The sequence below is a fragment of the Camelus dromedarius genome, chromosome 5 (genome assembly GCF_036321535.1).
Source record: "Camelus dromedarius isolate mCamDro1 chromosome 5, mCamDro1.pat, whole genome shotgun sequence".
NCBI lineage: Eukaryota > Metazoa > Chordata > Mammalia > Artiodactyla > Camelidae > Camelus > Camelus dromedarius.
The window spans coordinates 47,519,477-47,546,046 of record NC_087440.1 but is presented as its reverse complement, the minus strand read 5'-3'; the positions used below and the strand labels follow the sequence as shown (position 1 = coordinate 47,546,046).

Genomic DNA, 26,570 nt, shown 5'->3' with positions numbered 1-26,570 from the left:
TCCCTTTTGTTTTGGTATGCGGGACAAGGATCCAGGGACCTTAGTCTTTGGCTTATTCTTCTTTCACTATAAGAAATAAACTTTAAATTTTAAAGTGGCTCGCAGTATCTTTTCTGGTCAGATTAGGCTTTGGCCTTGCCCTGTTTGTATTTGTTTATTTGATAATCAGTAAGCTTTGTTCCTTTTTTGTAAGTTTAAAAGGGAGTTATGTGGGTTTTGCTGGCAAAAAACAAGTCTTTTTAAGGATGATAATGATAATAGTAAGTAATACTAAATAACACCTAACAGTTATTGAGTGCCTATGTGTACCATTTTGTCTGTGTTTTACAGATGAGAAAACTGAGACTTCTTTAAAGATTACTTTCCCAAGGTCACGTAGCTGTTAAATACTACGGACAATATTGTAACCCTAGGAGCCTGTTTCCAGAGCCCAGTCTCTCAAAGTTATACATATCCTGAATATGTGTCATGTATACACAAGTGTGGGGTGGTGCGTGTGTGTGTTTATGTATCCTGTGTGTATGTACATATGTGTATATGTATATTTATAAATCACTATTGTATTATGCTTTCACATCATGTTAATAGTAATTTACCAGTCTTGAATTGGATATACAAAAGTTAGCTTAATATAAGGATCTATCACTATATGATTTCTATTTATGCTAAAACTGCTTCTAACCAATAGCATATTAACTTGATTTGAGAATCAATTCCACAATACTTTGTGTAGCCCAGGATGTCAGTGGTACAAAGTGGATTTCTTACCCAGTAGTGAGTAGTAAGAGATGGTACAACGTAGAAAGCAGAATACCTCTTAAGCAGACAACTTAAAAAATGCACTAGTAATTAGATAACTTGCTAATAAATAAGATAGTATTTATCACAAGCTTACTAAGTGATAGGCACTATTGTAAGCACTTTATATGTATAAACTCATTTAATCTTCAAATTCTTGTTTATTATTGAGTAACTTTCACCTTGTAGTTTTTGACATAACTCTCAGATTTCCTTTTTTTTCCTCCTGGACTCAACACCTGTAAGACATGAGTTAAGTTTCTTCTCTTCATCAGGTGTTATACTTTTTTTAGATCCCTTTTAAGAGATGGTACTCCAAATCTGTATTCCAGATGTGGTCTGACATTTGCAGACCCAAGTGAGAATGTCTCCCCTCTAGTTCTGTGATTTATAGTTCTGTTGATGCACCTTAAATCTCCACAAGCTTAGTGGACTAAAGTAGTACTAAAACTGAAATCCCTAAGCCCTTTAAACACAGCCTACAGATGAGTCTTTGTTCTCTTATTCTATACTTGTACAGTTGTTTTGGAATCCAGTATAGAATCTTAACATTTATTCCTCATAAATTTCTTCTTCTTAGATGTCAGGTCTATTTGGATCTATGTTCTGTTGGCTAATGTTTCTGCTGTCTTCTGCAGCTTCGTATCATCTGCAGAGCTGAAGGGCCTGCCCCCAGTATCCTCATCCTGGTCTTATAACATACCTCTAGAAACCTCCCTCCAGGTAGACCTCATTCCATTAAGGAGTATACTCTGGTGTGGTTGTTCAACCAGTTGCTAATTTAGCTAACTGAAGTAGCGTATATTTTTTGGTTTTGTTCTCAAAATCATGAAAGAATTGTAAAATTCCTTACAGACATCTAATTAAACATCATTTGTTTTCCTAATCTGCAGGTCTTCTAAATACATCAAAAAAAGAAACAAGATTAGTCTGTGACATGTCTTGTTAATCCATCCATTGTAGTCTTAGAGTTCACTAAATCCTCTTCTAAGTATTCATAAAGCAAATCTTTAATAATTTGTTTTAGAATGTTATCTGAAATTAAAATTAACCTTACCAGAATGTTGGTAGAATTTACCGTCTTATTTTTGAAAACAGTCTTTTTCCAGTTTTGTGGCACTGGCAGTGGTTTAAGGATCTCATTCGCAAATTCTTTTAAATATCTTGGAACATAATCATTTGGTCTGGGAGAGATGTGAACTATAAATTAGCTAGGCCTCCTTTTTTTTCTTAATTTTTTTTTAAAGACTATTTTTTTTAGAGCAGTTTTACAAGACAGGTACAGAGACAGGTACAGAGGTTTCCCATATATACCCCTCCCCAGTACCTCCATAGCCTCCCCCATTATCAACTTCCCCAGCAGGATGGTGTATTTGTTATAATTGATGAACCTATATTGACACATCATTATCACCCAAAGTCTTTAATTTACCTTAGGGTTCCCTCTTGGTTTTGTACATCCTGTGGGTTAGAACAAATCTGTAATGACATGTTTTCGGTCATTATAGTATCACATAGAGTAATTTCACTGCCCCTAAAAATCCTGTGTGCTTTGCTTATTCATCCTCCCTTCCCAACCCCTGGCAACCACTGATAATTTTACTGTCTCCATAGTTTTTTGCCTTTTCCAGAATGTCATATAATTGGAATCTTGCAGTACAAAGCCTTTTCAGATTGGCTTCTTTTGCTTGGTAAGACATTTTCTCCATGTCTTTTCATAGCTTGACCGCTCATTTCTTTTAGCACTGAGTATTATTACACGGTCTTCATGTACCATGGTTTATTTATCCATTCACCTACTGAAGCATATCTTGGTTGCTTCCAAGTCTTGGCACTTAAGAATAAGGCTGCTGTAAACATCCATGTTCAGGTTTTTGTTTGGGAATAAGTTTTCAATCCATTTGGGTAAATACCAAGGAAGGCAATTAATTGCAGGATTGTATGGTAAGGGTGTGTTTAGTTTTATAAGAAGCTACCAAAGGGTCTTCCAAAGTGACTGTATCATTTTGCATTCCCACCAGCCATGAATGAAAGTTCCCTTTGCCCCACATCTTCTCCAACATTTTGTGTTCTCAGTGTTCTGGATTTTGACCCTTCTAATAGGTGTGTGGTAGGATTTCATTGTTGCTTTAATGTCGGCAGTTGCCTGATGACATGATCTTGAACGTCTTTTCATCTGCTTCTTTACCATATGTATATCTTCTCTGGTGAGGTATCTGTTAAGCTCTTTAATCCATTTTTAATCAGGGTGTTTACTGTCTTATTGTTGAATTTTTAGAGTTGTTTATTTTGAATAACAGTTCTTTATCAGTTGTGCTTTTTGCAAATATTTTCTCCCAGTGTGTAGTTTGTCTTCTCATCCTCTTAACATTGTGTTTCCCAGATCAGAAGTTTTGTTTTGTTTTGTTTTGTTTTGCTTTACTTTGCTCTTTTTAGTGACATCCAACTTAGCATTCTTTCTTGTATGGATTGTGCCTTTGGTGTCATATCTGAAACATCATTGCCATACCCAAGGTCATCTAGAATTTTCTCCTATGTTATCTTCTGAGTGTTTTAAGGTTTTGCAATTTACATTTAGGTCTGATCCATTTTGAATTAATTTTTGTTAAGGATGTGTCTGGATTTTTTTTTTAACTTGGGGATATCCAGTTGTTTCAACATCATTTGTTGAAAAGACTATCTTTTCTTCATTGTATTGCCTTTCCTGCTTTGTTAAAGGTCAGTTGACTGTATGTGGGTCTGTTTGTAGGCTCTCTTTTCTGTTCCATTGGTCTGTTTCTTCTTTCATTGCTGCCACACTGTTTTGAAGTTGGGTAGAGTCAGTTGTTCAACTTTGTTCTTCTTTTTCAATATTGAGTTACCTATTCTGTGTCTTTTGCCTCTCCCTGTAAACTTTAGAGTCAGTTTGCAGTATCCACAAAGTAACTTGCTGGAATTTTGTTTGGGATTGCATTGAATCTATAGTGCAAGTCAGGAAGAACTGACACCTTGGTAATATTGAGTCTTATATTTCTCCATTTATTTAGTTAGTTCTTTCATTTCTTTTATTAGAATTGTATAGTTTTCCTCATACAGATCTTGCACTTTATTTTTAATGAAAGTACCGGGGATTGTACTCAGGACCTCATGCATGCTAATCATATGCTCTACCACTGAGCTATTCCCCTCCCTTAATCTGGTACATATTTTGTTAGATTTATAGCTAAACATTTCATTTTTTTGGTGTTAATGTAATGGTAATATGCTTTTAATTTCAAATTTTGCGTATTCATTGCTGTTGTATAGGAAAGTGACTGACTTTTGTATATTAATCTTGTATCTTGCAAACTTTCTAAAATTGCTGCTTAGTTCCAGTGTTTTTATTTTTTCTTTCTTTTTTTTTTCCCCAATGTTTTTGATTTTCTACATAGACAATCATGTCATCTACCAACAAAGACAGTTTTCTTTCTTTCTTTCCAATCAGTGTGCCTTCTATTTTCCTTTCTCATCCCATTGTATTAGCTGGGTGTTCTTTTTCAGTTCCTTCTCTTATTTTCTATATCATTCACCTTTCCTGTTTGTTCACTTTTCAGTCTGAATAACATTCTCCTTTTTAAATCAGACAAATGAGAGTTGAGAGTGCTATGTTTCATGAAACAGCACATATAATTAATTGCATGTAAAGAAATTGAGTACTTAAATATTTATAGACTTTCAGGTAAAGTTAATTTTCATCCAGCCTTTTGAGAGTTTGAATAGGATGAAAAGATGAGAGAGGAGACAGGTTGTAGACAAAATCTGGCATATGGTAAGAAATATTTATAGAGAGCTAGAGTAATTACGTGAGCTTTATTGGAGTGAAAGATCATTATGCAAAGAGTAGGAATTAGTGAAAGTTTGGATCATTAGAGGAGAACAAGACTTAAGTGCTGTATTTGTAGCACCTCAAGTTGTGTGGAAATTTACACTAAAAAATCATTTTCATGTAACCTTCTGAGATAGATGAGAGGTATTCTTATTTTATGGATGGAAAAAATTAATACTTAGGTTAAGAAGTGGACCAGTTCCATATTACAGAATGTTATCCAGTTAGGACTAAAACTCGTTATCTTGTATTTCCAAGGTCCTTGTTCTTCACTGATATTCTTACATTCCTGTTGCCCAACCATAGTACCCTGTACTTGTAACTCTTATAGTTTATTATCTTTTCATGTGCATTATCTGATTTGATTCTCAAAAACCTTATGAGGTATATATAGTTCAGGTATTATTATGACCTCATTTTACAGATAAGGAAAATGAAGATAAGAGAAGGTAAAGTTAAGGATGTAAAGCAAGAATATGAAGGTGAATATATGTGTGTGTGTGTGTGTGTGTATATATATATTCATATATATATATATATATTATTATATATTATATATATTATATATATTCATATATATAATCATATATATATATATGATTGGGACATTGTGCTGTACACCAGAAATTGACACATTGTAACTGACTACTTCAATTTAAAAAGTAAAATAATTTTTTAAAAGGATGCTTTCTTAATTCTATCACTTATTTTCTATATCTACTTGCCTTTCCTATTCATTTTTCTCTTTTCAGTCTAAATATTAACTTTTTCCATTAAACTGAGGCTGAAAGAAGTTATGTAGGGTTAAAAGGTCAGCACTTTTAACACAAGGTAGGTAGAAAGAACAGATTCAGATTGAAACTTATTTCTTCTGGTTGCTGTTTTCTTACCAATAATTCTGTTCTGGAACAGAGTACCTACCGGAATACCACAAGTTTTTTGACACTTGTTCATACCTTGATTAAGAATTATTCTGGTAGATGTGTGCAGGATTATTTGAAGAGATCGGAGGTGGAGGTTGGTGGTATCAGCTGTGATGTGGCCATGTTAACATAATTTGTTAATGGACTTAAAATTCATATGAAACAAGTGTGAAATGATGACATTCCTGATGAAGGTGAAGGTTTTAATACTGAGATGTTCCCACTTTTAAAATGCACAGGATGAAGTGTTTTACTCTCAATCCTACCAACATTTATATTATTTAATAGTGTTCAGAATGTTTTGATTTACTTGATAATACTTAAAAATTGGAACCAAATCTATCTTTTTTTATTATCCCCATAACTTGTGTTTAAGGTATGAGTGAGACGGGAAGAAAACAATTCATATTGTGTAGATGTTTTATGTTCCTTTTATCTGTTCTAAATAGCTGCTGTGAGCCATTCTGAAGTGTTCACACATTAACTTCTTGGGGCTACTGTAACAAATTACTGCAAACTCCATTGCTTAAAACAACAGAACTTTATTCTCCCAGTCATGGAGCCAGAAGTATAATGGGGCTGAAATTAAGGTGTTGGCAGAGCTGTGCTCCCTCTCTAGGGGACAGTGTGTTCCTTGCCTCTTCCAGCTTCTAGTGGCTGCTGGTGTTAACTGTTTGTGGCTGCATCATACCAATCTCTGCCTCTCACCTCTCTTCTCCTGTCTGTTTCAAATCCCTTTCCACCTTCTTATAAGGTACATGTGATTGCACTCAAGGCCCACTTAGATATTCCAAATAATCTCCCTGTCTCAAATCCTTAATCGTATTTGTAGAGTCTTTTTTTTTTTCACCGTGTAAAATACCATTTAAAGGTTCCAGGGATTAGGATGTTGGTGTCTTTTGGGGGAGAAGTCATTTAGCCGACCACAGTCCTTATTGCCTCTTACCTTTCTTCTGTTTTTCTTTCTCATCTGTCTTCTCTCCTATTTTTATTCTTTTTCATCTTCCAGAAGCACTAAGTGTCAAGCAGACTGAGTGGGTATGATCTAAACTTATCAAGAACTGAGTTGATATGATCTAGGTCAGTAAGCGAGCCTTATTGCCCTCCCTATAGAACACCAGATTGTGTTCTCACTCATCTTTTGTTGTCATTGAATTAGTTGACAGTAATGGTATCTTTGTTAAATTCAGCACCTTTTATCAAAATAATGAATCCTTGGGTAAAGTATGTGAGTTAACATGAAATTTCTTTGTGCGTAAAGCATCTGTGGATTAGATTGGCAAGCTTTGATATCATTATTGAGAAAATAGCCAAACAGCTACTAGCATTGTTTCAAGACTAATTTTCCTATAAGGGAGTTTTTTTCTCCCCTTCACATTTGTATTTTGTTTCAGTGATAGCTCAGACTTGAATTTAATGAAAGGAAATAGAAATGTTGGCCGAGTTCTCTTGGCAAAAGTTCACTGTCAAGAGACTTTTATGGTTTGGGACATATTACATAACCTTTGGGCCTTTGTTTCCTGATATCTATAATAAAGAAGTTTTTTTTTTAATTGAAAAATAGTTAATTTACAATGTTGTGTCAATTTCTGGTGTATAGCATAGTGTTTCAGTCATACATATACATACATATATTCGTTTTCATATTCTTTTCCATTATAGGTTACTACAAGATATTGAATATAGTTCCCTGTGCCATACAGAAGAAACTTATTGTTAATAAAGGAGTTGAATGATTGTTAATATCCCTTCTAACTCTGAAAGCTTCTGTCTAGTATAAAGTATTTAAAACCCATCAAACAAGCAAATAAAGAAGTCTCATTTAGTTTATGCTGTTTGAAAAAGGAATCATTGGTAAGATTATTTTGAAATAACCGTTCATGCTTTTTGTTTTTCTGTAGATGGACCACACATCCCCGACCTACATGCTTGCTAACTTAAGCCACTTACATTCTGAGCAACTTCTGCAGGGCTTAAATCTTCTTCGTCAACATCACGAACTCTGTGACATCATTCTTCGAGTAGGTGATGTTAAAATCCATGCTCACAAAGTGGTACTTGCCAGCATCAGCCCATATTTCAAAGCCATGTTCACTGGAAACCTTTCCGAAAAAGAGAACAGTGAGGTTGAGTTTCAGTGCATTGATGAAACTGCTCTCCAGGCCATTGTGGAATATGCCTATACTGGGACTGTTTTTATTTCGCAGGACACAGTTGAATCTCTCCTTCCAGCAGCAAACCTACTCCAGATAAAACTTGTCCTGAAAGAATGTTGTACATTTCTTGAAAGCCAGCTTGATCCTGGTAATTGTATTGGAATTTCTCGTTTTGCAGAGACGTATGGTTGTCATGACCTTTATTTGGCAGCCACTAAATACATATGCCAGAATTTTGAAGCTGTGTGCCAGACTGAAGAGTTTTTTGAGCTTACACACGCTGATTTGGATGAAATTGTTTCCAATGACTGTTTGAATGTAGCTACCGAAGAGACTGTTTTTTATGCACTTGAGTCTTGGATCAAGTATGATGTCCAAGAACGCCAGAAGTACTTAGCACAGCTACTTAACAGTGTGCGACTACCATTGCTGAGTGTTAAGTTCCTTACTAGATTGTATGAAGCAAATCATCTTATTCGTGATGATCGCACTTGTAAACATCTTTTGAATGAAGCTCTGAAGTACCACTTTATGCCTGAGCACAGACTCTCTCATCAGACAGTCTTGATGACACGGCCTCGCTGTGCTCCCAAAGTACTTTGTGCAGTAGGAGGAAAATCTGGACTGTTTGCCTGTTTGGATAGGTAAATAGAAGGCTTTTAAAGGATTGATAATAATAGATTTTATACTTTCTAAATTTGCTAATTTTTTATATTTTGAAAAGTTTGATTCTTCTGTTTACATTCTTTATTTGTTTCTTTTTATTTTTTCTCTTCTTCCCAAAACACTTACCCGATTATTTTAGTCACAGTGTCATCCATTTCCTACAACACTCTCAATTATTAACACCCTTCCTCCCTCCCAGTGCACAAATCTTACCTATCCTGGTTACTCATGAACTTTTCTGCCATTTTTTGCCTTTTTTTTTTCCTTTGTGAAATCATTTACATCTTTATTTGAGGCAGACCAGGTCAGAGGGAATTTATTATTGCTAGCTATATCAGAAGATGCCAAAGAGGAGAACCAGGAATCTGTGATGAGGGCAGACTGGGACAAGATTGTGTTTGAATGAATGCAATTCATCAGAATAACCTAACCAAGGAAGTAAAGTTGAATACTGATACAAATCATGGACTTCCCCTGCAATTTATTTTCTTCAGCATAAATACTGTGTAATAACAATAGTAAGAAGTACTCTTTTCTAATAACTTAGGGTTTGGAGTTAATCAAACTTTTTCTGTAAAGAGCCAGATAGTAAATATTTTGAACTTTGTGGCCATGTGCTCTCTGTTGTAACTACTCAACTCTACGTTGCAGTGAGAGCAGCCATAGACAATATGTAAACTAATGACATGGCTGGGTTGCAGGAAAGCTGTATTTACAAAAGTAGCTGGTGGGCAGAATCTGGCCCATAGCCATAATTGACTTAGAGCATTCTACAGGTAGCTTTTATACATTGAAAATATAGCTGGATGTTACCTTTGCTTTTCCCTTAAATGGGATCGCTTTATGAAAACTTTTGTCTTTAATATATTTCTTTAATATTGTGGATTTCTCTCTGGACATTTCCAAACATTTGGTAGACTGTGTTTCCCCCCTCCAATAGGAGGAAACTGTTGATATTTTATCGACTGATATATTCTGTATCTTTTAAAAAGTCTCAGTGTATATTTTAATTGTGTTCAAAAACTAGCATTGTTGAGATTGGGCTACAGGCAGAACATTAGTTATGGTAACTACATAAATTGATTGTTTACTCTTATTCTTAAAGGTATTGATTATTGGCATGAAGGAAATCATATTAGTCAAATACGACAAAAAGTCCAAATATGAATTTACACTATAAATATTGAGCAGTTGCCTCTTGGTTTCTCAGGTATTAAAATTAACAAATTATTTTTTTCTTTTTTTTAATTGAAGTATTGTCGATTTACAGTATTGTGTTAATTTCTGGTGTACAGCATAGTAATTCATTTATACATACATACATTTCTTTTCATATTTTTCATTATAGGCTGTTACAAGGTATTGAATATAGTTCCCTGTGCTATACAGGAGGACCTTGTTGTTTATCTATTTTATATATAGTAGTTAGTATCTGCAAATCCTTAACTCCCAGTTTATCCCCCCACCCCCTTTCCCCCCTTGGTAACCATAGGTTTGTTTTCTGTGTCTGTGAGTCTGTTTTGTAAATAAGTTCATTTGTGTACTTTTTTTTTTTTTTTTTTTAGATTCCACATATAAGTGATATCTTATGATGTTTTTCTTTCTCTTTCTGGCTTACTTCACTGAGTATGACGATCTCCAGGTCCATCCATGTTGCTGCAAATGGCATTATTTTATTCTTTTTTATGGCTGGGTAGTATTCCATTGTGTGTGTGTGTGTGTGTGTGTAATCAAAACGTTTTTATCCAGTCATCTTATTGATGGACATTTAGGTTGCTTTGATATCTTGGCTATTAACAATCATAAATTATTGAAGAGTCATAAAAACTGTTCATATCTTTAAACTTATTAATCTTTCATCTTAGAATCTATCCTAAGAAAAAAAATTTTAGTGTTATTTGCACAAAGCAGTTTATTCTAATATTATTTATAACTATGGAAAAATTATTGAATCAACCTGAATATTCTGTTTATTTCTGCAAAAAATATTAAACAGCTGTGCATCAGACACATTATGCTAGATAATTGATCTTCAACAAGTTCATAATTTAGTAAATTACGCAACTCTATAAATACATAATTATAACACAGTGTTACTGCAGTGATAAAGGTAATTCTGTGGAAGTTTTAAGGAGAGAAATTTATCCCATTTGGGGGATTTAGGGAAGATACTGTGGAGAAGTTAAGGTCCAAGCTGAATGTTGAAGGCTAAGTAAAGAGCCAGGCAAAAACGATGGGAATGTCACAGGAAGTGCATGAAGACACAGTGGCATGATAGTGTATAGGTGTGCAGGAAACAAAGCTGTTTGGTAATTAACAGTATAAAGTTCTAACCAGCAGGTGGCAGGCAGTGGTTATTATGGGCCAAATCAAAGAAGGTATTGTGTGCCATGATGAAGAGAGTATTTGTATTATGCGGGTTGAAAAACTATTTAAGGAGGACAGTGGAATTATCAGGTTTGTATGTTAGGTCATTCTTGGTTGCATTATGGAGAAAGATCAAGGATATAACAGTTAGTATCAGAGTGACTAAGAAAGAGGTTATAAAAGTACAGGCAAGAGATTATAAGGTCCTGAATTAGGGTAGAAGTAGTAAAGGTAACGAATGGGGCATTAATTTAAGAAATGTTTTAAGAGAGCAGATTGACAAGATTTGGTTGAAAGAATTATGGGGATATGGTGAGAGGGAAGAGTCAAAGAGGAGTGAGATTTCTTGGTTAGATATTGGATGAGTGGTTATACTGAGAGAGAATATGGCAGGAGGAATCATTTTAAAGGGGGAAATAATGTGTTTAGTTTTGGACATACTGGATTTGAAGTCCTTATAAAATATCCAAATGGAGGATGTCCTACTACTAGCTGGATATGATTGTGAAGCCTAAAGAAGAGATCAGGACTGGAAATTTGAAAGTTACCATCATATAGTATGATTTAGAGGTATAGATTAAAACCATGACATCCTCTGGACTTCTGGATCAGTTTACTTATCCCTCCTTTCTGTCCAGTGAGAACATATAGAAGGGAAAAGGGATTGATTTATAAATGAACTTTTGGGAAATACTAATATTTGAGATGAAGGCAGTAGGAACAATCTTAAGGTAGGAGATTCAAGAAAGAATAGTGTCATGAAAGCCAAGGAATTTAAATATGTCAAGAAAGGAGTGTGATTAACAATGTAAAATGCAGTGGAGAGGTCCTGATAGGTAAGGATAGAAAGAAAGGTGGCTGCTAGACTTGGCAGTAATGGAGATCATCAGTGACTTTTGGTGGAGTAATTTCAGCAGAGTTATAGTAATGCTATAGACAGATTACAGTGGGTTGAGAAGTGTGTAAAAAAGTAAGGAAATAGACTGTGAAGACTGTTCTTTTAAGAAACTTGTCTGAGATGAGAAGGAGAGAGAGATAAGGCAGAAACAGAGTCAAGGGAAGTTTTTGTTTTTATTTTGTTTTTAGGGAGACTTAAGTATGTTTCTTACCAGATACCAGTAAAGAGGGAGAGGGTAAAGATATAGGATAGAGGAATGGTCTTGATGGAGCAAGGTTTTAGAGGAAATAGAGGATGGTATCAAAAGCAAGGGTAGAAGGTTTTGAATAGGAACAAGAGGGACTCTTCATGCCCCAAGACCAGAATATGAGGCTAGGTTTGCTAGAGGAGGAAAGAGTAGGAGCAGAAGTTTAAGATAGATCCTACCCAATAGCCTCAGTTTTTTCCTTTAACTAGAAGAGTTCTGCTGGCGAGGGAAGTGGGAATTGAGTAGGTGGAAACTGAAGGAAACTTGGGAAGCTCTGACAGTAGTATTGTTTCTGTTTACACATACAGAACCATAAGGATGGCAGTATACTGGAAGCAATGTTGAATAACTGTGCAAATACATGAAATGTGAAATGGACTTTTAGCCGTACCATTCATGGCACCATCTCAATGCCGTAAACTACAAATCTAATTTCAAGAAAGAATCTCATTACAGCTGATTATCCATTTGCTCTTAAAGAACACAAGGACTAATGACTTTATACATACCTTCTTCTCTGTTTACTTAAATCATTTTCAGAAATCCATGACTTCTAGGAAGTCCATCATCATAACTGAACTCTTACTATAATTGAGAGGTTTTTTTCTCACACCTACCAATTCTCCAGCACTAACTGGGTGTCCAGTAATTCAGTTCAGTTATGTCACTATGTAGAGTTAGCTCAGACCCCACAGATTAAGGGCTCAGTTCCACAAGGACTATCCCCACTTCTGATGCTAGCCACAAATGGGGTGCCCAGGCTACCCACATTTCTGTCTGGGGGACTACAAATTCAGGGGTTCCCACAACACTCCCTCAGGTTTGATAATATGCTAGAATAACTGACAGAGCTCAGGAAAGTGCTTTGCTTACTGTTACCCATTTATTACAAAGGAACAACCAAATGGAAGAGATGCATCAGGCAAGGTGCGAGGGGCCCTCTCTATATCTCAGTATGTTCACCAGCCTGGAAACTCTCCAAACCCCATTTTTTAGGGATCTTTAAGGAGATTCCATTACGTAGACATAGTTGATTAAATTATTGGTCGATGGTAATTGAGCTCAACCTCCAGCCCACTGATCACATGGTTGATGCTTCTGGCTACCAGCCCCTATCCTGAAGCTATCCCAGGGCCCACCAATATTCACTCTATTAGCATAAACTTAGGTGTGGTTGAGCATAAGGAGCTCATTGTGAATGATGAAAGACATTCCTATCAGGAAATTCCAAAGAGTTTAAGAGCTCTGTGCTAGAACCCTGGTACAAAAACCAAGTATATTTCTTACTATGCCATTATTGTATGACCCTATCTATCATATAATTTAATCTAATTGCCCAGCCTTTTTAAAAAACTATTTTTTTCCCCTGCCTCAGGTTTATTTGTACAAACAGCACAGGTAGACATGAGCCCCATGCAGACAGCAGCCCAGGGGTCACACTAGTCCTTATATCCTCACATCAATAGATGAAAGCCTCTACTCTGGAGCCTTTGTGGGGGCCTGGGCGCCTTTGGGAGCCTGAGCCTGAGCCTGAGCTGGAGCTGCAGCTGCGGCCTTGGTTTGAGCCTTGGCCTTGGCCTTTGGCTGACAGAGCCTGAGACCCTTGGCGATGCGGGCACAAGCACGTTTCCCGAGCTTGGGGTGAGCAAGTCGACTGAGCTCGTGGCTGCTGCCCTTTGGAATCTTGGGCTTGACCTCCTTGGGCTTTCCGAGAACCTTGACAGCCTCGGCACGTGCACTCGTGGCCTTGGCGTTGTTGGCCTGCATCTTCTTCAGGCCCTTCTTGTGCTTCTGTGCAAAGCGCATGTTCCTCAGGAACTTGGGGTCCACCCCCTTAAGAGATTCATATCGCTGTGATCGGGGTTTTTTGATGCTGTTTCTATGCCATTTTTGGTACTGGTTGTGTGTGGTGTGGTTCTTTGACTTGGCCATGCCTGCACCGGAGCCGGGAGATCCTGAATCGCCTTGAACCGAAAGAGAAAGAGCAAAAAACTATTATTTTTTAAACTGAAGTGTAATCAGTTACAGTGTATCAATTTCTGGTGTACAGCATAATGTCCCAGTCATACATACATTCATTTTTGTATTCTTTTTCATTAAAGGATATTACAAGATACTGAATATAGTTCCCTGTGCTGTACAGAAGCAATTTATTTTTAACTATTTTTATATATAGTAGTTAATATTTGCAAATTTTTTTTTGACTCCTCAAATCTATCTGCCACATCCTCTAGAACTCACGTTCTACCATAAGAAAAATTCCCTTGTGGGGAAGGTAATAAGCTCAGTAGTAGAGCTCTTAGCATGCACGAGGTCCTGAGTTCAATTCCTGGTACCTCTATCAAAAAAAGAAAAAAAAATTCCCTTTATCCTCAACTTTTTGTTCTAATGAAATAGGGCTGATGCTTAAGGATACTGTTTTTGCTAAAGCACTCTCAAAACTGTTTTTTTTTTTTTTTTTTTCCCATGCCTATGTATCACAGGTGCTGAGGGTTGGGTAAGTGTTCTTACTCCTCACAGCCACTTCAAAATTTTTTCATCTCCCCTCCCTCGGAAATCTTACTTCAAGCGTTTGCTGTCAGGCTACATCACTTGATACTCTTCCTTGTTGCCATGATCTGCTGTCCCTTTAGTAACTTTATTTAAGATACTATCTTTCTCATCGTTCTACATAAACAGTCACTCTTACTGGTTTCAGCATCCAAGTAGTATTATCCACAATTATCCAACACCTTCGCCTCTCTCCTTGATCTCACTTGTAACACTTTTCTGCCTTACTTTAAGCACCTTTTCTCATGATCGTACCGTCAATCTTGTCATTACCGATGACTCAACACTTTCAAAATCTGGTCCCAGACGTTCCATTCCCTGACCACCACCTCCTTTCGTATGGGCTTCTTTATTTCAGTGTGCCCACTCAATCATTCTTTATTCCTTTGAATACTTTTAATCCTTTGGCCCTATAATTATTCAGTAAAACTTAATACCTACCAACCACCACGTGTCCTCACCTTCACTCTGCACTCAGCTCCAGTTCCAGAAACATCACTGTCATCACTCCTTTGAATACACCCATGGCCCCCTTGCCCTTCTTTGCTTCAGTCACACTCATGTAAGTCAGTTCAGCTCTCCGTCTCTGCCATTGCTACCTCTAAGCAGTGGGATGTGGTAGAGAACACATGTACCCATTTAACTGGTCTCACTTGGGCCCTCAGTGCTCCCAGCACCCCTAACCTTTCCTTAATCAATTTGCTCTTTCACTTCCTTGGAGGACTGTTTCACACCTTCGATTCTCTCCATAAAAACATCCAAAGCCCCTTACCCTCACCTTCCAACTCTTAGCTGATGACCTTGTCTCTTCATTTGCTGAAAAGATAGAAGCAATCAGAAAACAACAACTTCATCTTCCCATCACCAAATCTACCCAGTTATTTCTAAGACCAACCCCTCCACTTCTCCACTCACTCACTAGCTTCCATTCTTTTGACTCTGCACAAGGTCTCTACTCCTGCAGTTATCTTGTCTCTCCTGTATCTTGTCACCTTCTGCCACTCTACTGCATCATTGTCATCAGCATGCAGACATGTCCTGGTTTAAACTTTCACATTAAATTAGTAGTACCTGAACTGCATGGTCTTCCTTTGCTCATCTTTATAGCTGCCTCCTTTATCTATTTTACTTTTTAGAGTAAAATCATTGGAAAAGTTGTCTGTACCCCCTGTTTTCACTTCCTCATCTCCTATTCTTCTCTTGAACCACTACAGTCAAGACTTGTCCCTACCACCTCACTGAAACTGCTGTCATTAAAGTCAAATATTTCCCTCATGTATTGTTCTCATTGGAACAAATTCATGTTTGTAAAACAAGCAGTACCTAGGCTTTCAGTAACTATTGAGTGAATGAATGTATGTTGATCATACTGGATCAAGAGTGTAAATTTTTATGCTATTGCATTATTAAGTTTGGGGACATTGGCTACTTTTTCCCAACTTTTGTTGATAGTAAAATTTGTATACATGCAAGGAACCATATATAATATGCATGCAGGGTATAAGGAATAGATACTCAAGTACCTATCAACCAGCTTAAGAAGTAGACTATTAACAATACCTTTAAAGTTCCCTTGTGCCCGTCCTTGATGCCATCTCCTTCCTTCCCCCAGAAGAAACCATTATTCTGAATTTTTAATGTATTATTCCCTTACTTTTTGTTGAAAATTTGCCACATATTATATGGCCCAATATATAGCTAGGTTTTATACATTTTTATATAAATGCAGTAATACCATATGTGTTCTTCAAAGATATATTTTCTCCTTGAGCAGTAAGTTTATGAAATTCATCTGTGAGATTGCATGAGAAAGTAGTTCATTTAGTTTCATTGGTGTATGGCATTATAGTATATGGGCATAATACAGTATTTTCTCTCTACGATGAATATGTTAACTATAAAAATTAATGGAAATGTTTCACGTATACAGAAAAGTGCGCAAATCCCAAGTGTATACAGCTCAATGAATTATCACAAAGTAAACATTACAAACAATTTCAAGAAAAGAACATGAGCAACACCCAGAAACTACCCTTGAGGTCCCTCCCTGTCCCCCTGATAGGTAACCACTGTCCTCATGTCTAATCTAGAGATCAGAGAGGTTTTTGAACTTGATAGAAATGAGACTATACAGAATATATTCTTTTGAATTTGATTTTTTCCCCCTCAACATTGCATGTGTAAGGTTCGTCCCTGTTGCATGTAGTTGTAGTTTGTTCATTTCCATTTCTGTGTAGTTTTTTCTTATATGATATGCACAATTTATCCATCTTATGGTTGATGAAAAATTCAGATTGTTTCCAGTTTTTGACTATTAACAAATTATGCTACTAGTGAACATTGTTATACATATACATATGTGTGCATTTCTCTTGACTGCATGTCTAGGAATAGAATTGCCCAGTCATAGGGTGGATACATCATATCTTATTTATCTATTCCCCTTTTGATAGATAATAGGTCATGCTGCTGTGAATATTTCTGTATTTGTGTTCTTTTGCAAAACTGACTGCATTCAATGGAGTAGATACACAGGAATTAAACTGCTGAATCAGAGCACATGTGTATCTTCAGTTTTACCAGATACTGTTTATGAACCATTTTGATTTTTTAAATTTGATTTCTTCTGCTTATTCTATAGTGTGGAGATGTACTTTCCTCAGAATGACTCTTGGATTGGTTTGGCACCCCTAAACATTCCTCGCTATGAATTTGGAATATGCGTTTTAGACCAAAAAGTGTATGTTATAGGTGGCATTGAAACTAATGTGCGTCCTGGCCTCACTATCAGAAAACATGAAAATTCAGTAGAATGCTGGAATCCTGATACAAATACCTGGACTTCTCTTGAGAGAATGAATGAGAGCCGAAGTACCCTTGGAGTAGTAGTACTTGCAGGAGAACTTTATGCTTTAGGTGGTTATGATGGACAGTCTTATTTACAATCTGTAGAGAAGTATATTCCCAAGATAAGAAAATGGGAACCTGTGGCACCAATGACTACGACAAGAAGTTGTTTTGCCGCAGCCGTGTTGGATGGAATGATATATGCCATCGGTGGGTATGGTCCTGCCCACATGAACAGGTATTTAACTTAATCAAGTTGTAGACGCTTGTAGAGTTTTAAAAGTATCGTTAACAATGATTTCTGGGTTGTTTTTTTTTAACAACTTGTGTATGTGAATGAACTTCCCTTTTTAATTTTTGAAGTAACTTTGATAGGCATTTGGGAAACTTAATCTGCTCCACAAATGTAATTGTTTCACGTGGGAGTTTAATACAAACCTAAGAATCAGATCTCACCTATTAAATTTTACATTCATTTTTTCAGTATAAATGGACTAGATTTTAAAATTCAGAAACCTGAAAGTATGGTGGAATTGGACAACTTTAGATTTTGGATGGAGTGTGTGTGTATGTGTGTATAAATATGTACATGTGTCATGCTTGCTTTGGCAGCACATATACTGAAAATGTATGTGTGTGAATGATCTGTTTTATTACATTGCTTAATAGAATTAAAAAGTAAAAATGTAATTTCTGTATGCTTACATAATATTACGATGCATCATAAACTTTAAGCCTTATTTAAATCTTCCTTCCTGGATCCTTATTCTATAATCACATATGTATCATTATGTATCTGAGCTGTGCTGGAGTTTAAATCTGAGATTTCTGTATTTGTAGTATTCTCTGAATAAAGGAGAAATATGTATAAGAAAAAATAAAAGCATAGAATGACAGCTTATATGGAAAATTAATCATAATTCTGAACCTTTGTTGAAAGTTGCTGTTCTAAAGAGTTTATCTCTAATTGTATCTTCCCTCTAATAATGGTATGTATTTTATTGGTTGTGAGCATTTTAATGAAAGAGTTTATAATGGTTTGTTAACAGACTGAGACAGTAATGAACAGCATTTCATCTATAAATTTTTATTTCTGTGCAGGCTAAATTACTCCCCATTTTTATTACTCTCTTAGTTAAAGGAAAAGTATTTGGGGCCCTGACATGCATTTCTATTCTTTGAGAAACTGCTAGCAGAAATTTATAAGATAAAAGGTGAAGTAATTTAATTTTGAGGTAATACTCTTGACGTTTAAGTTCTTGCTACAGTTTACCACTGGACCCTTCTTGTCCAGTGATTTTGTGCTAGTTTTTTATCCTGGTATCCTTTCAAAAATCTTTATAGTTTAGTCTTCTAGTCCAGTTTACAGTCTAGTCCCTATTCTGAACTCCAGAATTATGTTCCTGACTTTCACATGCTTTAGGCTTTCTTGAGAAGTTAGTAACAGAACAGCTCAACAAACTTGCCTTTGTTACCCCTTCAGGGCAAAGCTTAGGCTTAAAGGCCTTTTCCAGAGAAGCTTTTCTGGAAATTCTGATTTTATTTGGATTTCCATAATGCAGCTTGGAAATGCCAAGGGTTCTCTGGAATAAAGATTTGATTTAAATCCCTGAATTCTCCTAAATCACTCTGTGATTATTATGATTAGCCAATTTGTGTTACGAAATCTGCAGCGTTTGCTTTGCAGTAAGCCACCGTGAATTCACCTTGAAGAAAAAATTCCTCTCTTTCCTTCTCTTCCTTCATCTTCTCTTTTCCTTAGCTGCGTGGAAGATCCTTTGTATCTTTAGGAAACATCTATATTCAGCTTGTGATTTTCAAAAGCCTTTCACATGCATACTCATTTGACCTTATTCTTACATGAATCCTTGAGGTTGTAGTATCCCCATGTTTGCAGGTGAGAGGAAGTGACTTATCTGGGATTACACAAATCCAAACTGGCAGGGCTAGGCTTTATTTGGCTCTAGGTATGCAGTATTAGTACTTAATCAGATCTTCTGATTCTGAATGTTCTGTTCCCTTAAGACATCTCGCTGCTTGTGAAGCATAGTGGAGTAGGATACGGGTGTTATCATACCAGTCTACAGGATAAGGTTTTATCCCTGCAGTTTTGTCAGCAAAATCTAAACATTGGGACAAACTACTCTTCTTTTATATCCATCCATTTGCACTTTTAAAACTCTAGTGGGTTTTTGGTTTCTTAAGAGTGACATGAAGGATATGTGAATTAATTGTTTCTTTTGTGAATATTTGCAGTGTGGAACGTTATGATCCAAGTAAAGACTCCTGGGAGATGGTTGCATCTATGGCAGATAAAAGGATTCACTTTGGTGTGGGTGTCATGCTAGGATTTATTTTTGTGGTGGGTGGACATAATGGTGTTTCACATTTGTCAAGCATTGAAAGATATGACCCTCATCAAAATCAGTGGACTGTGTGTAGACCAATGAAAGAACCCAGAACAGGTAATAATAACTTACCAATTTCTAATATTTAGGACAATGTTTTTTATAGTGATGTTCTTTAAATCATAGTTTCTTGGGATATAACAGAGTATTACTTGTCCAGAAGAAACTTTATGATAAACTTGAGGGACAACTAGATTAGACAAACCCATATAGATTTCTTTATGGGTTTCTTTATGACATTTCAATATGCCAGTGTGCATATAATTTTTTAGACTTGGAGAACACATTTTGAGAAATGCTGGTAACAATGATCTGATAGAAACTCTTTTTGTCCTTGTAACAACTGTCATCTTTTTATATGTTACACACACAGGATCCTTGGATTGTTCTACTTTGTTTTTTATTGTACATCAGCAGCCTATATGTGTTCACTTTCAAATGTTTTTTCCTCCTCAAGGAGTATAGTTGATCTGCAAAATAAAGTGTTGGATTTCAGGTTTCATAGAGAAAAACAAATACATCTTTGAGGAAAAGAAGAAATTATCTTTGAGCCCAAACTCAAATCATGTTATTTTAAGGGGAAGGTTTTAAGTTACTGATGGAAAATGCTTCTGGCGTATTCCTTGCATTTATGTTTAAAGAAACTCCTGAAAAGTAAGCATGCAAAGAAATTGAAAGGGCAAAATGGAATGAACTATTTTAGTTGTTTACTATAATTAGTTTCTGTGGTACCATTGAAAGGGAAAGCTATAAAACAATGAGAATATTAAAAAATTGAGTAGCTTGTTCTTTTAGAACTATATATATAATAATATATAAAGTAGAATTTTTAAAGCATAAATTATATAGTTCAATATATATTTAAAATTTCAACATATTTGCAAATGATACAAATGAATGATTTCTTGAAAAATATAAATGTAAATTGAGAAGAAAGCATATGGAAAGATATGTACTACATTAGTAATAATACTTACCTATGGTGGAGGGGAGCGCAGGATTGTGGAAGAGAGACAAAGGAAGATGTCAGCTGTTACTTTTATACCAAGGGATTTTTTTTTTCCAGTAAACACATATTACTATATTGCTTGTATAGTTAATAACAGATTGTTGAAATGTATTTTAAGAAAGCATTAAGATACAAATTTACTTTTAGTGTGAAGTCTACTTCATAGTTAACATATTTTTCCCCTATTTTTACCCACCTTTCCTAGGAGTTGGTGCTGCAGTAATTGATAACTACCTTTATGTAGTTGGTGGTCACTCAGGGTCTTCCTATCTGAATACCGTGCAGAAATATGACCCTATCTCAGATACATGGCTGGATTCAGCTGGCATGATATACTGTCGCTGCAATTTTGGATTAACTGCACTTTGACAAGTGTGGACTGTGGAAATAGCGTAGTGATGAACCTTGTACCGCATGAAAGGATGCCCAGTTTTCTGAAATCCAAAAGCTACATTGCTTCCTTTTTAACTTAAAATGGCATGAAGACTCAGAGTTTTGTTGGGTACTTTGAACTGACAAGTAGCTTTGGTTGCTCCTGATTACACAGTGAATCAGTCATTAAAAAAAAAAAAAAGGAAAGATCTTGCCAATTGAATTGTGCACTTTTTTTTCTAATACTGGGATAGAACAGTTTTAAGTTCATAAGCATACATGTGGAGAAAACCTTGCTGCTTTTAAAAAACATATATTTTAGCTTTCTTCCCCCTCCTTGACATGCACCATGATTACCAGGACAAGAGATGCTTAGATGCTGGAGTATATTTAGTGACTGGACAGAGGGCTGATACTGTCTGTTGGATATAAATTCACATGCTTAACATTTTAAACAAACAAAGGGCTGCTTTCTTTTCCCCCGGTACTTTTAAGGGTTGTAGATTACATGCCATAGTGAGTCATTCTTGCTAAATGGCTTTAGGGCTGGGGATGTAATAAGTTTGCAAGATAAATGCATTTACTATCATGATATTTGGGGTCCTGTTTTAAGAAGTCAGATATTTATTGTGTATGCCTTTTTTATATGGGCAGGTTAATGCTGAATGAATTTAGTTACCCATCTGTGTATGCTGTGCTAAGCATGATTAGAAAGAGTTAAGCATATCAGTTTTTTTTGCTTTTGTTTTTTAGTACAGCAGGCTTCCCAGTGTTGATGTAAATATTTGACACATATTTAGTACCCACCCTTAATGCACATTGTTTTTTTTTAATGTATCCTTACAATAATTTTAGTTTTTTAAGACTTTTGTTTGCTTTTTCAAAGTGTTCAGATATAAAAATGGTGCTAACTGTAGGATCTATAACAAGGCTATAACATGTTCTTTTGGATGTTCAATGTGAGATACGCATGACATGTTTCAATAGTATTTTTCATTTTTACTGGCTTGGTTCATTTTTGCTTATTAAAAATGTTAGTCATTATACTAATGTTAACATTCAAACATCATTTAAATGGTCTATGTTATGCTTTTCATGGTTCCTGAATAGTGATTTAAAGAAAGGTACGTTTTTCTGTCTTCTTTTTTCTTGTACCACATATTATATGCCCTTTTTAAAAACAAAAATATATGCATTAAATATAAAGCGCTAGGCAGTTACGCATTACTTTGTACATTTCTTAGGTAACTGAATATTTTAAAGTTATTGAGGAAAACTGGAACTCGATGTTTACTTAAGTAATGGTTCTAAATTCAGTTCTACTTTCACTTAAGAAACAAGCTTTTAAAGTAGAATTGTTTGCTATAGCCAAGTGATAGCTTATTTAAAAAAAAAGAACTAGTTAACTCATTTTGTTTTAGCATGTTTTAGTAAATGTCCGCTAGTCTTGAACACATTACTTTGCATTTTATTAGAATGTCGGTACTTGTACTTTTGGTACTGTAGTCATTTTGTTTTCCTTTCCTTGATTTTTTTTCTTTTTTCTTTTTTTTTTAACTGTCTGCTATCTCTTTATAGTCTCTGCAAAACTAACGTGTATTTGTTTCCTAGGAAAAAATTCATACTGCATTCTTAAGTGCCATAATGTTCTAAACTATTGTTAAGAAGCCATTTGTAATTTAAAACATAGGTTTATTTGTTAACATATATGTTATCTGTTGAAAACTATTTATAGCCAGGCGGTCTGCAGTTTTCCTTGTTCTTCCATAAACTGCCTGTTGTAGATTTAAATATATACTACTATGTAAACTCATCTTTAATCATGCAGGTAGCTTCATGCTTTATGAATATTTGCACAGATTATAAAACCTTGCAAGTGATTTTTAGTCTCTTTCTAATTAAGAACTCAACAAGAGCTACTAATAAAATGGACAGGCTGAATATTTTCTATGTTGCTTGTTTGAATAACATAATGATATATAGCAATAACTTTTTAATTGATTTGAATAAATCTGTTGAATAGAAACAAGGTGCACTATTGTGATTGGCCTAGACTTTATTTAAAAGAAAACAATTTAGAATAGATTCCATCACCTACTTAATTTTAAATCCCCAACTCAATTTTCTTTCTATTTATATCAGTCAAATTGTCAAATACATCCTATTTCACTATTTTAATCCCCTCTCTCCAGAAGATAAGGGGATTTGAAAGACTATAGAAATTTAATTGTAAACAGATCTATACTATATGTTTTATTTTACTCACATATCATCCCCACTATCAAATTAGTATAAAATATATAATCATTTGGTAAATCAGACCAAAGGCATAAGCTGATCATTGTTTTGGAAGAATCTAAGTTTCACCTTGGTGAAGGCTTAATGTGAAACATCTTGGGCAATTGTAAGAGCCATATACTAGAGAACAAATTTGAAAACCTGTGAAAGGAAAAGAAAAAAAGTTTAGAAATGCTTATTTTAGGTTTGCTAACCCTTCTGTACTATGCGTAGCAATCAGAGGTATTGTCACCTGACAATTGATAACTTTACAATAGAGCCTTCTTGTATAGATTTGTGAGAAGTTCCATCATGAATATTTTGCTGACCAATTGTGAACGTAAAGCCACGTTTCTTATATTAAAAAGGATCAAAATGTGATTATAAATTCCCAGGGTTAAAGATACTAGAAATAATTTTATATACTCAGGCAAGGAGGAGAAAGCTATTTAAGATTGCCCAGAACTATTTTGGAAAAAAGTAACAGTGGGAAATAGAAATTAATCTTATCAGTTAGAAGATACTTGCCTTCTGTAATTGTGTTATGAAGACTTAATCTGTTAGGAATGTTCGGCTCTTTAATGTATGTTGAATATAGTAATAGAATCCAAGTGATTTTTAATGTAGCCCAAAGGATAGTTATATAAGTTTCATGTATTATTGCTAATACTATTTTAAATATGAATATTACATTATAGGACATGGTATCAAGTAATAAGAGAATGGCATTAGGTTTTGAAAAATTATTTTGATAGCTTGACAGATATGGAGGGTCTACAATATGTTTGCGATACTGTGCTAGATACTACAGGGGCTAGAAATAGAAATGATACAGTCTTTTCACTCAAAGGGTAAAATATAGTGAAGGAGACCTGTACCCAGATAACTATTACGGTAAAGTGTGAATCTAATTCCTTATTTCCAGCATCAAAGAAGTGATTGGAGATCTGGTTTATGTATAAATATTTGTATCCTTTAGTGTCCAGTTAGGTTTTATTGACATAAAAGAGAATTATTTAAAAACCTAATATTTATAGAGCTCAAACTTTCCTAGAATTGGATAATATATTTTCTAGTAGAAAAACAATTATAGAAACTTAAAAAAACTTACTATGTTATCAAGGCTCTGGCTAATGTTGAAGGAAATATATGTAAATATAATGCCGTGTTTGTTTTCAGTTTTGGTTTTGGATTTCTGGTATTGTCACCTAAGTGCTCATTTTCAGGAAAATCAGAATCTACAATAAATATACTGATTAAAGTTCAATAAACTTGTGATAACCTCTATAACCTCTGTAGTTGAAAGTTAAGAAATTATAAAGATGTCACATGTCAAGTTAACATCCAGTTCTACTTCTTAACCCCCCCTTTTTTGTGTGTGTGTGAAACAGCGCTTTAATTAGGCATGATTTAATTAGATACAGTTATTCTGTGGCTGGATATATATTGGATTTTCACTTACAGTATATTGATTCAGTGTTGCTACACATTTGAAATGAGTGAGGAAAACATGTTTTAAATACCATAGGTTTACAAGTTTTCTTACTGGTGTGAATATGGAGTCAAAATCCAGTTTACATCTCTGCAGAGAGAAAAATTGTTATCCATATGTCTTATTATATTACACGTATTTAACTAGAAATAATTTATTGTTAATTTTGTCAACTTATCATGTGTAAGTCCCATTTATTTTAAAATATTAAGCAAAAAGTTCCAAGTCTGCCTTAAAAACAAGTGAAATTAAAGAACTGGATGATAATGCCTATATTTTTGCCTTATGAATTGTGCTGTATCATAAACCAGATATGGTTTTGATTTTAGCAGGATTCTGAAATTTTGTAGATGTAGAGTACTAATAGATGTACTCTCTAGCAAAGAATGTGATCTAGTTGTGGATTATGTAACGTTTAAGTGTTTTTGTATATGTATTTTACCTCTGAATATGTATCTTTTTAGCATCAGGGTTTTATTTTATTTTTGTTTACATACTAAAGTGGCATTTAGCCTGTTGAAGTTTATATTCTTTCGTCTTTTCTTTTAAGTTCTTTGTGTGTACTATTGTGGTAATGCTCTGTGATGACTATGGTTAAATTTCATTTAATGTGAAATATTTAAAATAAATTTGCAAAACAAGACTTTGTACATTTCCATCTTTGTGAACTGACCCAAGCTAACTTTGTCATGCTCAACTCTTAGGTTCTTTTTGGTAGATAGTGGCCACAAAAGTTGAGGAGTGGGATAGCCACTCCTTTACATCCTCATTACCAGGTTATAATGAAAACAACATGTCTTAGACTAAATTCTGCCACACGTTTAGACTCTTAAAGAAACATTCATTAACAAAGCAACACAAAAGAGTTCAGTTGGTGAGTTCATTGCAGTCGCAGCTATCTTTTTAGATTCTTGAACTAGCCTTACCTTATAAAAAAGGTTTACTTGAGGCAGACAAGGCAACATTCCAGAAGACTCTGTTACTTTTATGGCCAGCACCAAGTAACCAGCAGTCCTACTAAAGGATGAGCTATAAACAAAGACTTGAACACTAGGTACCATCTTTAAGGAAGTTGTAAACTACAGGCCTGGATAGATTCTGATAACCTATCCATATAAGGTTTGGAAATATACTTGTAGACAATCCAGTCCATATCTTGAAACTTTAATTTCACTAGTAAGAGCAAGTTTTTGTTGCCATGTTAGGCATTAGATTATCCCCCAATAAATGCCCCTGACATTTAATAAACTAATTAACAAAACATTAGATATTGATCAAATTATGGGTAACAGAAGCGTTTGTAGTTGCTTTGAGCATGGGTTTTCTGGTTAGAAAGCCAGGTAACAATCCCTCAACTGCATTCTTAATGAGGACAACTCCTAAAGTAGAAGTAGAAACTTAACAGATATATACTGGAGTGTTCAAAATATTATGGATGACATATGTAAATATGCATTTTGAGAGTACATATAAAAATACTAGAAGTAAGATTTCTTGACTAGATGCTTCTGAAGTTCTGCTTTTTAATTCAAAAGCAAGCAGACAGCTTACACATTACCCAGAAGTCATTGTAAAATCTGTCAGCAGTTATTAAGAGCTTAGTATGTTTAAGACATAACAGAAGGTGTAAAGGAGTGACATACCACATCCTACAATCTGAGTGAAAAAGACATGGCGGTGATCGGTGGTGGTGGTGGTGTTTTTCTTCAGGGAGGG

The 26,570-nt window shown here is 35.1% G+C and overlaps 2 protein-coding genes across 3 annotated transcripts in view; one reads left to right on the top strand and one right to left on the bottom strand.

Annotated features, from left to right (window-relative positions):
* The window catches only part of KLHL28 (kelch like family member 28), a 34,767-nt gene extending 9,270 nt beyond the window's left edge, over window positions 1-25,497 (top strand). For both annotated transcript variants that reach the window (XM_010976953.3, XM_010976954.3), the window contains exons 2-5: window positions 7,467-8,365; window positions 17,091-17,534; window positions 19,553-19,761; window positions 20,919-25,497. In XM_010976953.3, the coding sequence (XP_010975255.1) occupies window positions 7,467-8,365; window positions 17,091-17,534; window positions 19,553-19,761; window positions 20,919-21,082 (1,716 nt within the window). In that variant the 3' untranslated portion in view covers window positions 21,083-25,497. The remainder of the gene's footprint in view (window positions 1-7,466; window positions 8,366-17,090; window positions 17,535-19,552; window positions 19,762-20,918) is intronic.
* Window positions 13,271-13,831, bottom strand: LOC105086452 (large ribosomal subunit protein eL29-like). Its single transcript, XM_064485924.1, has one exon. The coding sequence runs from the start codon at window positions 13,829-13,831 to the stop codon at window positions 13,376-13,378; it is 456 nt and encodes a 151-aa protein (XP_064341994.1). The 3' UTR covers window positions 13,271-13,375.
* Window positions 25,498-26,570: the final 1,073 nt, after the last annotated feature.

Coding starts and splice junctions, on each gene's coding strand:
- LOC105086452 (XM_064485924.1), bottom strand. CDS start 13,831: ATGGCCAAGTCAAAGAACCACACCACACACAACCAGTACCAAAAATGG.